Source organism: Pelodiscus sinensis, unplaced genomic scaffold (assembly GCF_049634645.1).
Source record: "Pelodiscus sinensis isolate JC-2024 unplaced genomic scaffold, ASM4963464v1 ctg34, whole genome shotgun sequence".
NCBI classification, from domain to species: Eukaryota; Metazoa; Chordata; order Testudines; family Trionychidae; genus Pelodiscus; species Pelodiscus sinensis.
Window position 1 is genome coordinate 862,483 of NW_027465849.1, and position 13,955 is coordinate 876,437.

The following is a 13,955-nucleotide window of genomic DNA, read 5'->3' on the forward strand; positions in this document are numbered from 1 at the left end:
CTTTGCCTCTGTATTCATGGATAAGGTTGGCTCCTGGACTAATGTGCTAAGTGATGCAAGATGGGATGAAGATGGACAGCCCTTGATGGGTAATGAACAGGTTAGGAACTATTTAGAAAAGATAAACGTACACAAATCCATGGGTCAGGACTTAATGCATCCGAGGGTACTGAGGGAGTTGAAAAATCGTGAGGATTGGGAGAGATCCTGGATGATTGGAAAAAGGCTAATATAGTGCCCATCTTCAAAAAAGGGAAGAAGGATTATTCAGGGAACTATAAGACGGTCAGATTTACCTCAGTTCCTGGAAAAATCTTGGAAGGGATCCTTAAGGAATCTATTTTGAGGAACTTGGAAGAGAGGAAAATGATTAGGAATAGTCATCATGGATTCACAAAGGGAAAATCATGCCTGACCAATCTGATTAGCTTCTATGATGAGGTAACTGGTTCTATGGACATGGGGAAGTCAGTGGATGTGATATACCTTGACTTTAGCAAGGCTTTTGATACAGTCTCCCACAATATTCTTGCCAGCAAGTTAAGGGAATGTGGATTGGGTAAATGGACGGTAAAATGGATAGAAAGATGTCTAGAAGGCCGGGCCCAGCGGGAAGTGATCAACGACTCGATGTCAGGATGGTGGTCGGTTTCTAGCGGAGTTCCCGAAGGTTTGGTTCTAGGACCGGTTTTGTTCAATATCTTTATTAATGACCTGGATGAGGGGATGGATTGCACCCTCAGCAAGTTTGCAGATGACACTAAGCTAGGGAGAGAGGTAGATACTCTTGAGGGCAGAGATAGGGTCCAGAGTGACTTAGACAAATTGAAATCTGATGAGGTTCAACAAGGACAAGTGCAGAGTCCTGCACTTGGGACGGATGAATCCCAAGCATAGTTACAGGATGGGGACCCACCCGCTAAGTAGTAGTTCTGCAGAAAAGGACCTGGGGGTTACAGTGGATGAGAAGTTGGATATGAGTCAACAGTGTGCCCTTGTAGCCAAGAAGGCTAATGGTATATTAGGTTGCATTAAGAGGAGCATTGCCAGCAGATCAAAAGATGTCATTATTCCCCTTTATTCGGCTCTGGTGAGGCCACATCTGGAGTATTGTATCCAGTTCTGGACACCCCCACTAAAAAAAGGATGTGGACGCATTGGAGAGGGTCCAGCGGAGGGCAACCAAAATGATTAGCGGGCTGGAGCATATGACCTATGAGGAGAGACTGAGGGACTTGGGTCTGTTTAGTCTGCAGAAGCGAAGAGTGAGGGGGGATATGATAGCAGCCTTCAGCTTCCTGAAGGGAGGTTCCAAAGAGGATGGAGAGAGGCTGTTCTCAGTAGTGACACATGGCAGAAGAAGGAAGAATGGTCTCAAGTTGTGGTGGGAGAGGTCCAGGTTGGATATTAGGAAAAACTATTTCATTAGGAGAGTGCTAAAGTGCTGGAATGGGTTCCGTAGGGAAGTAGTGGTGTTTAAGTCTCAGCTTGACAAAGCCCTGGCTGGGTTAATTTAGTTGGGATTGGTCCTGCCTAGAGCAGGGGACTGGACTTGATGACCTTCTGAGGTATGTTCCAGCTCTATGAGTCTATGATTCTATGACCCCTAGAGTCATAGAACACTGGAACTGGAAGGGAACTTGAGAGGTGATTGAGTCCAGTCCCCTGCAAGCACCATCTGATCATCTCTGGCAGGTGTCTGTCCAACCTGTTCTTAAATGTCTCCAGTGATGGAGATTCCACAACCTCTCTAGGAAATGTATTCCAGTTTTTAACCACCCTGAACATTAGGAAGTTTTTCCCGGTGTCCAACTTAAACCTCCCGAACCTGACTGCTGCTGAATCTGACTTTCAAACATAATTCAAAGCTAGCAGAAATCAGCTGCTTTTTGTTCCAGTGGCCAAGTTCATTTTAATAAAGCAGCTGCCCTGACTTCTTGCTTCAGTGGAGTTTGTGAGTCCAGCTACAGGGAGCCTACTGAACATGCCCCAAACTACTCGCCTGATTTCAACCTTGTAGGACTGGCCACAGGGCCCTGGAAGGCCAATGCGCTGCCCTGGTGGGACTTTCTAGAGAAAGGATCTGAGTCCCCCACTCCCGCTGCCTTTAACCAGAGGCCTGGCAGACCTGTGGGTTCCCTGCCATTCTCCTGCATGGCAGAGTCCTCATAACCCCGTTAAAGCTGCGGCCAGAATTGGGTTCAACCTCCAACCTTGCTCTGATCACTTAAGACCAGGGCTGTCCCTAGCACAGGGTCCTCTCCTTTCTGGTTGCATTTTGACAGCCTGCCTTGTTATTGTTGCATACTAGGGGATAGCAAAGTTCAGGAAAAACCGGCTGGGCGGCCAAACATAGAATAGTCCATGGAACTTGCTGAAGCAACAGCAATCAAAGTTACAAGAGAGAATCAGAGATCCCCAAATCCACCAGTGTCAGCAGCGCAATGCAGAGCCTCACTCAGGTGCTCAGCAGCAGGGCCTGTGTCACTCACTGGGAAGCTCACAACACAGCCAGATTTTCCAGAGCCAGTCCCTCAGGCACATAAATGCAGTGGGGATTATTTCCAAATCCCCCAGCCTCAGACAACCACGGCTCTAGTACTCTGTTTTTATCAGCTGCTGGGTGCTGGCACTTATAGGAATCTCTAAACAGAGCTGAAAGCACTTGGGAGCTGAGTTACTAATACAAAGAGTCAGGGGATTTTCCTAATTTTATTCAGAAGAAACTTTATATATATATATAAAGGCAAACAGGCAGCATTTGCCTGAAGCCTATTCCAGTGTCCTACAGCACTTTGGGCGCTGGGCATTGTGCTGCTGTGGTCCCGGAGAAGATCCCCCACTCCTGGCTACACGGCCCCTACTGTTGTGTCTGATTTGGGGAGGTTCTGTGATGTGGCTGTGCTCTGACCAGCCCTGCGTTTCAGCGACTGGAGTATCAACGACGTCTGTCCTTCTGCAGCGCGATGGTTGCGTAAGTCGGAGTCTCTTCTCTCTGGGGCCGTGGATGTTTCTGTAAAACACCAAAATGTGACTGTTCTGCTCAGCCAGCTGACGGTCAGAGAAATGAAACCAGAAGATGCCCCTCTGACAGCCCTGCTGTGCGTACATCAGGGGCAGTTCTGTGGGCATCTAGCCTGGGGAACACCAGCAACCCCACTTCCTACATTAACCCCTATGAGTCAGGTAGATCAGATTCCCCCTCCATAGTGTTATTCTGGACCTTTTATGCCTCCCATTAGAACGGCTGTGTACAGGAGCCATCCCCCTGTCCATGCCAGCCAGTCCATAAGGCAGTTCAGGTTACAGTCTCTGTAACGTGATGTCACTAGTAACTCAGCTGGAAGTTAGAGGTCTGGCTGGGGGAGGTTTCGTGGCCTCCGATGTGCAGGAGGTCAGACCACATGACTTTGATAGTCCCTTCTGGCCTTAAAGTCTTTGAGTTTCTACTGAAGCCACCCCTCTAACGTCTGGCTGCGTTACTAGTGACATCATATTCCAGAGACTCTTCAAAGTCACACTAGTTCAAACCTGCCAGCGACCCGGGTCCCGTTATGCAGAGGAAGACAGATACACCTGTTGGTCCCTGCCAATCTGATCCAGGAAAAATGCCTTCCTGGCCACAAATACGCTGATGAGTTAGATGCTGAGTATGAGGGCAAACCCTACTAGCCAGACACCTGGCAACAAATTCTCTGTTGTAAGTCAGAGCCTGACTCATCCTGTGCCCCATCTCTGGCTATTGGAGGTAAAATTTAGCTGTAGAATGGCTACGTGAGATAGTCGGCAGGAAATCCACTTTCCAAGCCCATGGGTCCCTGCCAATCTGAACAGGGAAACCAGTTGCTCTCCGCTCTCACCTCACTTCGTCCTTAGTAGAAGTGCAACTCACCATGGTGCTTCCTGACAAATTCACGGAGGCATCTGGGGAGAGAGCGACAGTTACACATTGTCACTGGGGTGTGAGTGCCCTCAAAGGATGACAACACCTTGAATATGAATTATAACCCCATGGCTCTAACTCTCCCCCAGCCAGCGCAGGGATCCCTGTGAGCAGCCGCTAAGCACCATGTAACCCCAATGCTCTACAAAAGCTCTTACATTGTATCTGATCTTCAGGAGCATTGCTGGTGTCACGCTGGGCTCCTTCCCTGTGGGGAGAAGTAAGGACAGAGGGAATCAGAGATGCTGCCTCCTCTCTGTGTGTCACCTTGGTGATACTGCATCTGTTTGCAGAGATCCAGCTGTGAGTAAGTTTCATCTCCAGACTGGTTCTCCTGCTAGGTCCCTATATCTCAATTTTACTCATACTCAGCAGTTGGTCACCCCAAGGGCTGCCTGGTTTTGCACTTGGCTCTCCCTGCCCCTCCTATAGGGCTCACAATGAGCAAATGGGCCCCGTGGCCCCCAGAAGGACTCCAGCAAGGCAGTTGGGCTGCACAAGGGAAGGCAGCATTTTTCGAGAGATGTCTGAGTGGCAGGTGCTGCTGCAGAGCCATGGGCAGCGACTCGCAGAGACTCTCTGCAGGTTGAGAGGGGTGTATGCAGGGGTTGGTGGAGGAGATTGTGAGCCACGAGCACTTACAAATTCCCCTCTCCTTCTGGTGTTATTCACATGTACAGCGGGTTCTGAATGCCCATGGCGTCCCTGTTGCCTGGCTCTCCCCAGCACGGTTGGGGGATGGAGACAGCACCACTGCCTTACGCAGACCTGCACTGAATTCATCCCTGATGTGAGCTGGTCGCAGGTACAGGTGTGACTGTTCCTTGCCTGGCGTTAGGCCAGATGCACGTGTGTTGCTAGGCCTCCCCAAACAGCGAGAGGTGACCCCACCCACGTCCTGCTCTTCCCCAGTGGCCCCTCCAATGCTGCTACTCTGCCCGCCCATGCTCATCTCCTCCCCTGAAGCTGGCTAGGGTTGGTTTTGGGAGGGCCGGCTGGCTGGCAGCCCTGGTTGTCTGGGGTGGGTTGGCTGGCAGCCTGGGCCAGCCAGTAGGCCTGGATTCAGGGCAGATGGGGCAGAAGGGGAGGGGCCCAGGCTGGCCTCCCTGAATGGGAGCTCACGAGAACGGCCAGACTGAGTCAGACCAAAGGCCCGTCCAGCTCAGCGTCCTGTCGGCCGACAGTGGCCAATGCCAGATGCCGCAGAGCAAGTGAACCGAGCAGGGAATCTTCAAGTGACCCCTCCCCTGTCACCCATTTCCAGCTCTGACAGATGGAGCTAATGCTGGAGGGACTGGAGCCTCTTGGTTCTCAGCCAGGCTTGGCCTCTCTCAGCCCTGCCCCAGAAGAACAGACCCTGTTCTAGGGAACTGGCTGGGTTGGTCGGTGCCACCAAACAGCCCCAACACCCCGAGTGTAAAACGGGGTCACGTTCCTTCTGCCACACACTCGGGGGTGGTTTCCAAACATGCTCCCTCTGGTGCTGGTGAACGGGATGGGAACACGCTGCTTTGGCAAACCCCTTCCTTAAAGCATCTCCTCATAACCTCCCGAGTCCATCCCAGCCAGAGAGCTCATCCTGCCCTGGGCTTTTCCAAAACTCCCCCAGAGCTCACAGACTTCACTGCAGGAGAGCTGAGAGCTGCTTGGACTCTAGGGCGGCTGCTGGCCCTTGTTTGAGACAGAGAGACCAGACACAGAGAGGAAACCAGAGGGGAGAGGGAACAATCTCCTCTTACCTTTGATCCCTTCGCAGAGACACAACTGGAAGCAGTGAGACAGTGATCAGAGATGGGGACACGTTTCCTCGTGGGCAGAGAGGGAGAGAGAGAGAGACTGAGCGACACGGCCCCAATTCCACATCACATTGACACAGAGCCCCCTCCCCATGGCCTGGCCCAGCGCTCTCCTCCACCAGCCCCCCCGACTGCCCCCAGGTCTGGTATGGCCACGTCTAATGACTGTAGAGTCAGTCTCATGGCATTTCATGTCCTACATAAAGCCCAGGTCTAAGAGTAAGGGGTTCAGTGAGAATTTAACTTTCATTAAGAAAAAAGCAAAATTATGTTCATAACCGTCATGTTTGGAGAGAAAACCCTGAAAATGCCCCCAAAGATCAAATCCCCCAGGCCAATACAAAGACCCCACCCTAGTGACTTGTTGGGAATCCCATCAGTGGACTCTGATTCCTGGCTGAGATTTACAAGGTGCTAATCTCAAAAATAATCCTATCACCATCTCTTCGATCTTTGTCCCCAGCCAGCCTCCCCAAACCATGATTTCACTGGGTCTTTGGGAATCTCTCTCCCCCCATCCCAGGCACACTGGGGGCAGGGGATCTAAGGGGTGTCTCTGCCACGTCTGTCTGTACATTTGCTAACACGGCTCGGCCTCACTCTCACACCCACCTTTCCTTCCCAGCAGATAAAGTGCCACAGCCAGTACCAGGACGGTAGGGATTGTAATTCCCAACAGGAGTGTTAGATCCAGCCCTAGGAAAGAACCTCGCTGTGAATGGCTCCTCCAAGTGGCCACCAGCAAGTGCCTCCCGGCTGAGTCCTTTGGGAAATGACCCGTGGGGTGCTCCTGAACAAACCCCCAAACTCTCTTCCATATAGCTGCAGGGCAACTTTATTGGCTTTTCTTTCCCACCGTTTGTTCTTTTGAGGGTTTTTTTGTCAGTCTTTTTATTTGAAAAACAGAGTTTAACTGAAATCAAAATCTTCCCCCCCAAAAATTCACATGCAAGAACCTTCTTAGTTTCCCCACAAAAATAAAGTTGACATGCAAGGCGCCGTTTGGTTTTGCTTTGCATTGAAGCTTTTGTTTCATTTTGTTTTTCAAAATCCAGAAATGAAAGGAAAAAATCCATTTGCTTTGGAACTAAATAAAGAAAAATGCTCTGTATCTGACAATTTGTTGGCTCTTCTCCTGCCCTCCTCCAGGAAACTATCAAGTCAAAATGAGGCCAAGGGACTTTTTTTTGTTGTTGATTTTCATAATTTTTTTTTTCAAAACACTGAAATTTCCCCTCACAAGTTTTGAATGAAATAATTTTGTTCCCTATTTTTGGTGGCAATGAACCTGGATTTCCCCAGCTGTAACGGCGAGGTCATGGAAACATCCCTGTGGGAATTGCTCTGCCTCAGGAAAACATCACGATTCAGCACAGCCACCAGGAGCAAACTGAACTTTACACAATAACTTCAGTGACAACAAGGGAATGCAGCAGGCGCTCAGAGTGAAGCACATACATCGGTGCTGCCCTGCATAGTATTGGACTGGAGCCTAGGCACAAGAGCTTTCCTGAGCCAGGGCCAGCGATCTGGGAGGCTGCAGAGATGTGTGTGGAGTTTGTAGGAAAACACCCAGCAGAAGAATTTTCCATCAGAAAATGCTATTGCTTCAAAATAAAACCCTTTAACAAGACCCTTTATTCTCTTTCGGAACTGAAATGTGGCTGACTTTTTGTTTCGTGCAAAATCTGAAATTTTGACTCTCCATCCACATTCAGGATGGAAAGAAAATGTGAAAGGTCAGAATGTCTCACAGGACAGAAATCCCCCCATGTGCTCTTGAGGCACAGATAAGATTAGTCTCAGAGGGGGTAGACGTTTTAGTCTGTAACTTAAATTTAAAAAACTTAAGAAACAACGAGTGGTTCACTAGCACCTTCAAGACTTATATATATATCGATTACCATGAGCTTTGGTGGGCACAACAAAAAAAGTGGGTTGTGCCCAGGAAAACTGATGATACTATCTATATATTTTGTGAGTCCTTAAGATACTACGTGGCCACTCGTTTTCTAATGTTTTTAGATAATATCAGTGTCACTCTGACAAGGGTTACTAAGCAGCACAGTTAACTAGAGTCTATTTTCCTTGCCTGGCAAGTATGGCCCACAGCCCTCGTAGACATGCTAGGGTGGGGTTGGTTTGCTGACTCACATGCTTTCGGGAGAGGGGGGCAAACAGCCTGGTTTGGGCTCTAAAAAGGTCAGTCCCTGGGGCTCAGTTGCAGCCTGGGAACCGGACACTGGTGCTGGGCTGAGGTTCCTGGCAGAGGGGTTTGCCCACACGCCGGGTGTGACACTCTGGGCCAGGCCTGGAGCACAGAGCGTAACTAGCTAATGACACGGAGACAGAACCTGGGAGCCCAGGTGGGATGATGCGTCTGGTGCCTCCTGCCAGAGCAACCCCCCACCCAGTGAGTGCAGAGGAGGCAATAACTCACTGGCTGCCGGGTCAGCAGAGGGGGCAGGGAACTCCAGAGGAAACTTGCCCAGCAGAAGGGTTTGGGATTCCCCCTCTGACAGAGCCACCTTCCTGCCCTGCAGAGACATTTCCAGGCTCAGCCATGCTGAGCAAAGCCGGGCAGAGCAACAGGAAGAGAAAGCAACACATTGGATGAGCCCATCTCCATGTGTGTTTCCCTACATCCATCCTCAGGGGGATCACACTCAGACTGGGGCTGCCCAGCCCAGGACACAGAAACTCTTCAGAAGCATTTACCTGGTGGCGAGGAACCGTCAGCACCGCCACTGCTGCTGGAGCCATCACCTAGGCAATAAATATACAAGAGACATCACCATGGCGATCACACTCAGACTGGGGGCTTGCCCAGCCCAGGACCCACTTTTCCCTAAATGGAGACCCCAGAGCACAGAAATGCTTCCAAAGCATCATCTGATGGGATGAACTCTTGTCAGTGCTGCTGCTGGAGTCATCGCCTAGGCAACAAACACACAAGGGATCAGAGCAGGGCCTGGCCCAGTCCAGGCCCTCACACGGCCCCTCACAACTGGCCATGGGCAGCCACTGGCTGGGGGCAGGGCTGCTGGAAGGGCCCTGGGCTCAGGATGGGTCACAAACTGGATCTTATTCAGCAACATAAAAGTGTGTAAGACACGGGAGGTGGCTGTTCTGCTCTGCTCAGCACTGATGAGACCTCAGGTGCAGAACAGAGGCCAGTTTGGGGTTGTGACACTTCAGGAAAGTGGTGGAGAAACTGGAGAGAGTCCAGAGGAGAAAAACAACATTGATCAAAGGTTTATAAAACCTGACCAGGGCGGAAAACAGGGGCTAGGGACACCATTCCTACCCATCCTGGCTAATAGCCGTTGATGGACCTAACCTCCATGAATTTTATCTAATTCTTTGCTGAAGCCTCTTAAAGTCCTGGCCTTCACAACATCCTCTGGCAAGGAGTTCCATCGATTTGCTGTATATTGCATGAAAAAAAAAATCATTTTGTTTGTGTTAAACCTGCTACCTATTCATTTCATTTGGTAACCCGTAGTTCTTATATTATGGGAACAAGTAAATAATTTTTCCTTATTCACTTTTTCCACGCCAGTCATGATTTAATAGACCTTTATCACATCTGTACTTACTTGCCTCTTTTCTAAGCTGAAAAGTTCAACTCTTTTTAATCTATCTTCATATGGCACCCATTCCAAACCCCTCATCATTTTTGTTGCTCTTTTTTGAATCTTTTCCAAAGCAATATAGCTTTTTTGAGATGAAGCTCATCTGTACACAGTATTCAAGATGTGGGTGTGCCATGGATTTATATAGAGGCAATAATACATTCTCTGTCTTATTTCTTATCCCTTTTTAAATGATTCTTAACGTTCTGTTTCCTTTTTTTATTGCTGTTGCACACTGAGTGGATGTTTTCAAAGAACTATCCACTGTAACTCCAAGACTCTCTCCCTTGAGTAGTTGTAGCCCAATTAGTCTCCATCATATTGTATATATAGTCAGGATTATTTTTCCAATGTGCATTACTTTACATTTATCCACATTAACTTTCATTTGCCATTTGGTTGCCCAATCTCTTAGTTTGGTGAGATCTTTTTGAAGCTCTTCACAGTCTGCTTTGGTCTTAACTTATCTTGAGCTGTTCAGTATCAACTGCAAATTTTGCCAGCTCTTTACCCCTTTCTGAAGCTCATTTAGAAATAGGTTGAGTAGGATTGGTCCTAGTACAGACCCCTGGGGGACACCAATAGTTGCCACTCTCCGTTCTGAAAACTTGCAGTTTATTGCTACCCTTTGTTTCCTGTCTTTTAACCAGCTATCAATCCAGAAGACGATCTTCCCTCTTATCCTGCAACAATTTATTTTACTTAGGAGCCTATGGTGAGGGTCCTTCTTACAGGCTTTCTGGAAATCTCAGTACACTACATGCACTGGATCCCCTTTGTCCACATTTTTGTTGACCCCTTCAAAGAACTCGAGGGCTGTGTCTACACTGGCATGAATTTCCGGAAATGCTTAAAACGGAATACTATTCCGTTTTCAGTTTTTCCGGAAAAGGAGCATCTACATTGGCAGGCTGCTTTTCCGGAAAAGCCTTTTTCCCGGAAAAGCGTCTGTGGCCAATGTAGACGCGCTTTTCCGGAAAAGAGCCCCGATCGCCATTTTCGCGATCGGGGCTTTTTTCCAGAAAAGACTACTGGGTTGTCTACATTGGCCCTTTTCCGTAACAGTGTTCCGGAATAAGGACTTATGCCCGAGCAGGAGCAGAATAGTTTTTCCGGAATAGCGGCTGATTTTGTACACTAGAGCATCGTTGCTTTTCCGGAAATTCAAGGGCCAGTGTAGACAGCTCGCAGCTTATTTTGGAAAGGCGGCTGATTTTCCGGAATAAGTGGCCCAGTGTAGACACAGCCAAGAGTATTTGCCACCCCTCCCAGGTTGGTATCATCTGCAAACTTTATCAGGGTACTACCTATGTGAATATCTAAATAGTTGATGACGATACTGAACAGAACTGGTCCCACAACAGACCCCTCAGAAATTCCACTTGTTCGTCCCTTCCAGCATGACTGTGAACTATTGATAAATACGCTCTCAGAATGGTTTTCCAGCCAGCTATGCACCCGCCGCACTGTATCCCATCTGTGTTGTATTTCCCTAGTTTATTGATGAAAATGCCCTGTAAGTCTTGTGGTCTCTTTCAGTGAGACCTTTCTGTCATGTCCCCCTCCCCCAGAGCTGTCCTTGCCACAGGATGGTTCGAGGCAGATGCCCTAAGCCCTGTACTTTGTGGGGTCCCATGGCAGCCATCTCAGCCCCTCAACAGCCTCCACAGCCTGCTCTGCTCGCTCCGCTCCGCTCCGCGTCGCTGCCCTGCCCTGACCCACAGTGCTCAGCTTCTCTGTGGCAGAGGGAAGAGAGGCACCGTGGGCTGGGAGGGCAGTGCGGCTCGGCAGAGTGGAGCTGGCTGCTGAGCTGCTCAGGCACCTGCCACAGAGCGAGTGCACGGGGTGGGAGTGGGTGATCCGTTGGTGGGGCCATCTGAGTGGAGATGGGTAAAAGCTGTTTTGTGAGACTTTTTTGGTTTCAGATTTTGATACATTTCAGCGTTTGCATTTTCAGGGGCTGGTTATTTAATTATTTCCTCACCCTGCCATTTACCCCCACCCCATTTTGTAGCTGGACAGAGCTGAGCTGGAACACAGACAGACAGACACACAAACACACACAGACAGATACATGCGCATCCCTTACCAGTGACTCTGAGGTACTTGGCAGGGCTGAGCCAGGACCTGCTCACCCGGTTGCTGTTGTACTTGATTTCGTACCGACAGGTGTAATTCCCAGAGCCGTCCTTGGACACCACGCGTTTATAGCTGTAGATAGCCTTCGCCTCCACCCTCTGGGATGAAACCTCCTCCCCATCCTTGCAGAAGATGACGTGGGTGGCCGGGATCTGAGAGCTCACAAGGCACTGGAAAAGCACAGAGTCCCCCGGCCTGGCAGACATCGGATTAAGGTTGAGGATGGGGGCACGGAGAGCACCTGGGAAGGAGAACGGGTCAAAGCTGCCTGTGGGGTGTTGCTGGTGCCCAGGGCTGTCGAAGTAGCAGGAGATAAATGGGAGGTGGGTCTGGGACATGTTTCGAATGGAGGCCCAGACCCACCAAGGCAGATTAGGGACGAGCTCTATCTGGTGACCAGAAACTTTATTCCTTGTAGAAACATTTATTCCTAAAACAAGGGGCTCTGTAATGGGCACCCTGTGACCCAGCTGGGGCTGTACGGCTGGGAAAGCAGTGGCCCCTCAGTGAGGCTGGACCCTGGCCATTGAGAGCTGTGTAGGGTACAGCCAACCAGGCATCCCTTTCGGAAAGGCCAGTCGCTGGCTCATGGGGTCTAGCCACTAACCAAGTAGCCGTGTCCACAACCTGGGTCACAGAATGGTCCTGTCTGGCCGTATCCTCTCAAACACCACCTGCCTGCCCTGGGCTGACTATTCACAGTGCTGCTGACATTAAGGAACGAGGGGCAGGGTGAGTCCCTCTGGGGGGTGAGATCCAGGGCAGAGACCTGCACCTGGGAGGGGCTGGGAGCCAGTTCATGGGAAGGTAAATCCCTTGAGGTCAGAGCCAGGGTGTTCTCTGCTTCCCAGGGCCAATGCCAGGGGGGTGAGAGAGGCTGAGGAGGCAACTCCCTGGTCAATGTCCCAGTGACCCTGGATCAGAGCAGAGCTGAGGCAGCAGGACAGGGAGGGGTCGACCTGCTTGACCTGCATCACCTGATGGGATCCCACAAAGCCCAGGCTCCTTTCCCGTGCCTTTGTGCTGGCACCACAGGGAGCTGCCCAGAGTGGAAGTGGTTGGATGCATGAAGAGGGAGCTGTAAATGCCACAAGCAGCTTGTTTACAGACAGACAGACAGACAGACAGACAGACTCACCAGGAGCTGAGCAGATTGCCTGGCTGCTTGGACTCAGCGCTGGGAACAGAAAGGGGACACGTGGTTAGTGCTGGAGATAAAATCTTCCCTTTCTGAGGTTCCCTTGATGGACAAAGTCTGCCTGTACGAGAAATATATTCCTGAATCTTCTTGCGGTGCAGAAGCAAACCAGGCAGGGCGTTAGATCTGGGGCAGGCAAATCCCTGGCACACAGACCTCGGCTGAGCTGGGGCCGCCTTTCCCTACAGCTCTCTAGCGGGCCAGATCCTCAGCTGGTGTAAACCCGCATTGACTCCAATGGCACTACACTGATTCACACCAGCTGGAGATCTGGCCCAGCAGATCCAACACTCAGTGTTTACCCTGGTTCCCATTTCTCCCCACTGAAGAGGATTTGTGGATAGTCTGGGCCAGGGGCTGCTCTCAGTTCTGTTTCCTCCCAACCAGATGCGAATTAGCCCAGGATCCCCCCGTACTCACCGAGCAGCAAGATACACAGAGACAGGAGCATCCGGGAAATGGTGGGATGGAAACAGCCCAGCAGTTTCAATCTTTGATGGGGTCAGCAGGGGAAAATCTGATGTCACCCCCTGCTCGATCTGCCCCCAGCTGCCCTGTCTGACTTCAGGGAAGGGAAGCTCCGGTCTCTCTGCTCCGATCTCCGCGTCTGCTCCCCAGGGTGGATGTTCCAGCCCCTCTCCCTCCTCCCTGGGGTCTGCAGGGCTCAGGTAGCAGAGACGCTGCAGCCTCCCTCTGACGTGATCTGTCTCCTTGGGTCTGATACTCGTTATCGCTCCCCATTTCCTGCCCCGCACCGCCCCCCTGCCGTGCTCCGGCCACAGCGTCTCTATTTAGGGCTCTGAGACTGAGATACAAAGGGGCCGGGTTTGATTATTTGAGACTAAACTTATCACTGAAAAAGCCCCTCCCAGTCCCATCTCACTGCCTGGGGGCTGAGACAGTCCCCTTCACAGCTGGGCCAGGGTGAAAGGTCACGGGATGACTAGGGGGCCCTGAATGTTGGAGGAGCCTGAACCTTTTGTCTCTCCCCTGGGACTGCCCTGGCTTCCCCACCGGCTTTGTCTTCACCCGTCCCTTCCTCGTAACCCAGCTCCAGACACTGCTGCCCGTCCTGCCCTGGCTGACTCTTCCCCTGCACTGGGCTGCTGAGGAGTCTCCTGTCCCTGCTGAGAGACGGGCACCAGGTCTCTTCCCTCTCGCGTCACCCCCAGGAGTGGAGGGGAGGACACAAGGCAGTTGAGAAGCAGCGTCCAGAAGTGACCTCTGAGCAAGCAGGTGGGAGC

General features: G+C 50.8%; 1 protein-coding gene across 1 annotated transcript; it reads right to left on the bottom strand.

Annotated features, from left to right (window-relative positions):
• Positions 1 to 2,751: 2,751 nt before the first annotated feature.
• LOC142823741 (uncharacterized) lies at positions 2,752 to 13,437 on the bottom strand. Its single transcript, XM_075915057.1, has 8 exons — positions 13,132 to 13,437; positions 12,652 to 12,690; positions 11,464 to 11,754; positions 8,458 to 8,505; positions 5,683 to 5,779; positions 4,102 to 4,151; positions 3,893 to 3,924; positions 2,752 to 3,013 (listed from the first exon to the last, which is right to left on the bottom strand). The coding sequence occupies exons 1-8, from the start codon at positions 13,160 to 13,162 to the stop codon at positions 2,939 to 2,941; spliced, it is 663 nt and encodes a 220-aa protein (XP_075771172.1). The 5' UTR covers positions 13,163 to 13,437; the 3' UTR covers positions 2,752 to 2,938.
• Positions 13,438 to 13,955: the final 518 nt, after the last annotated feature.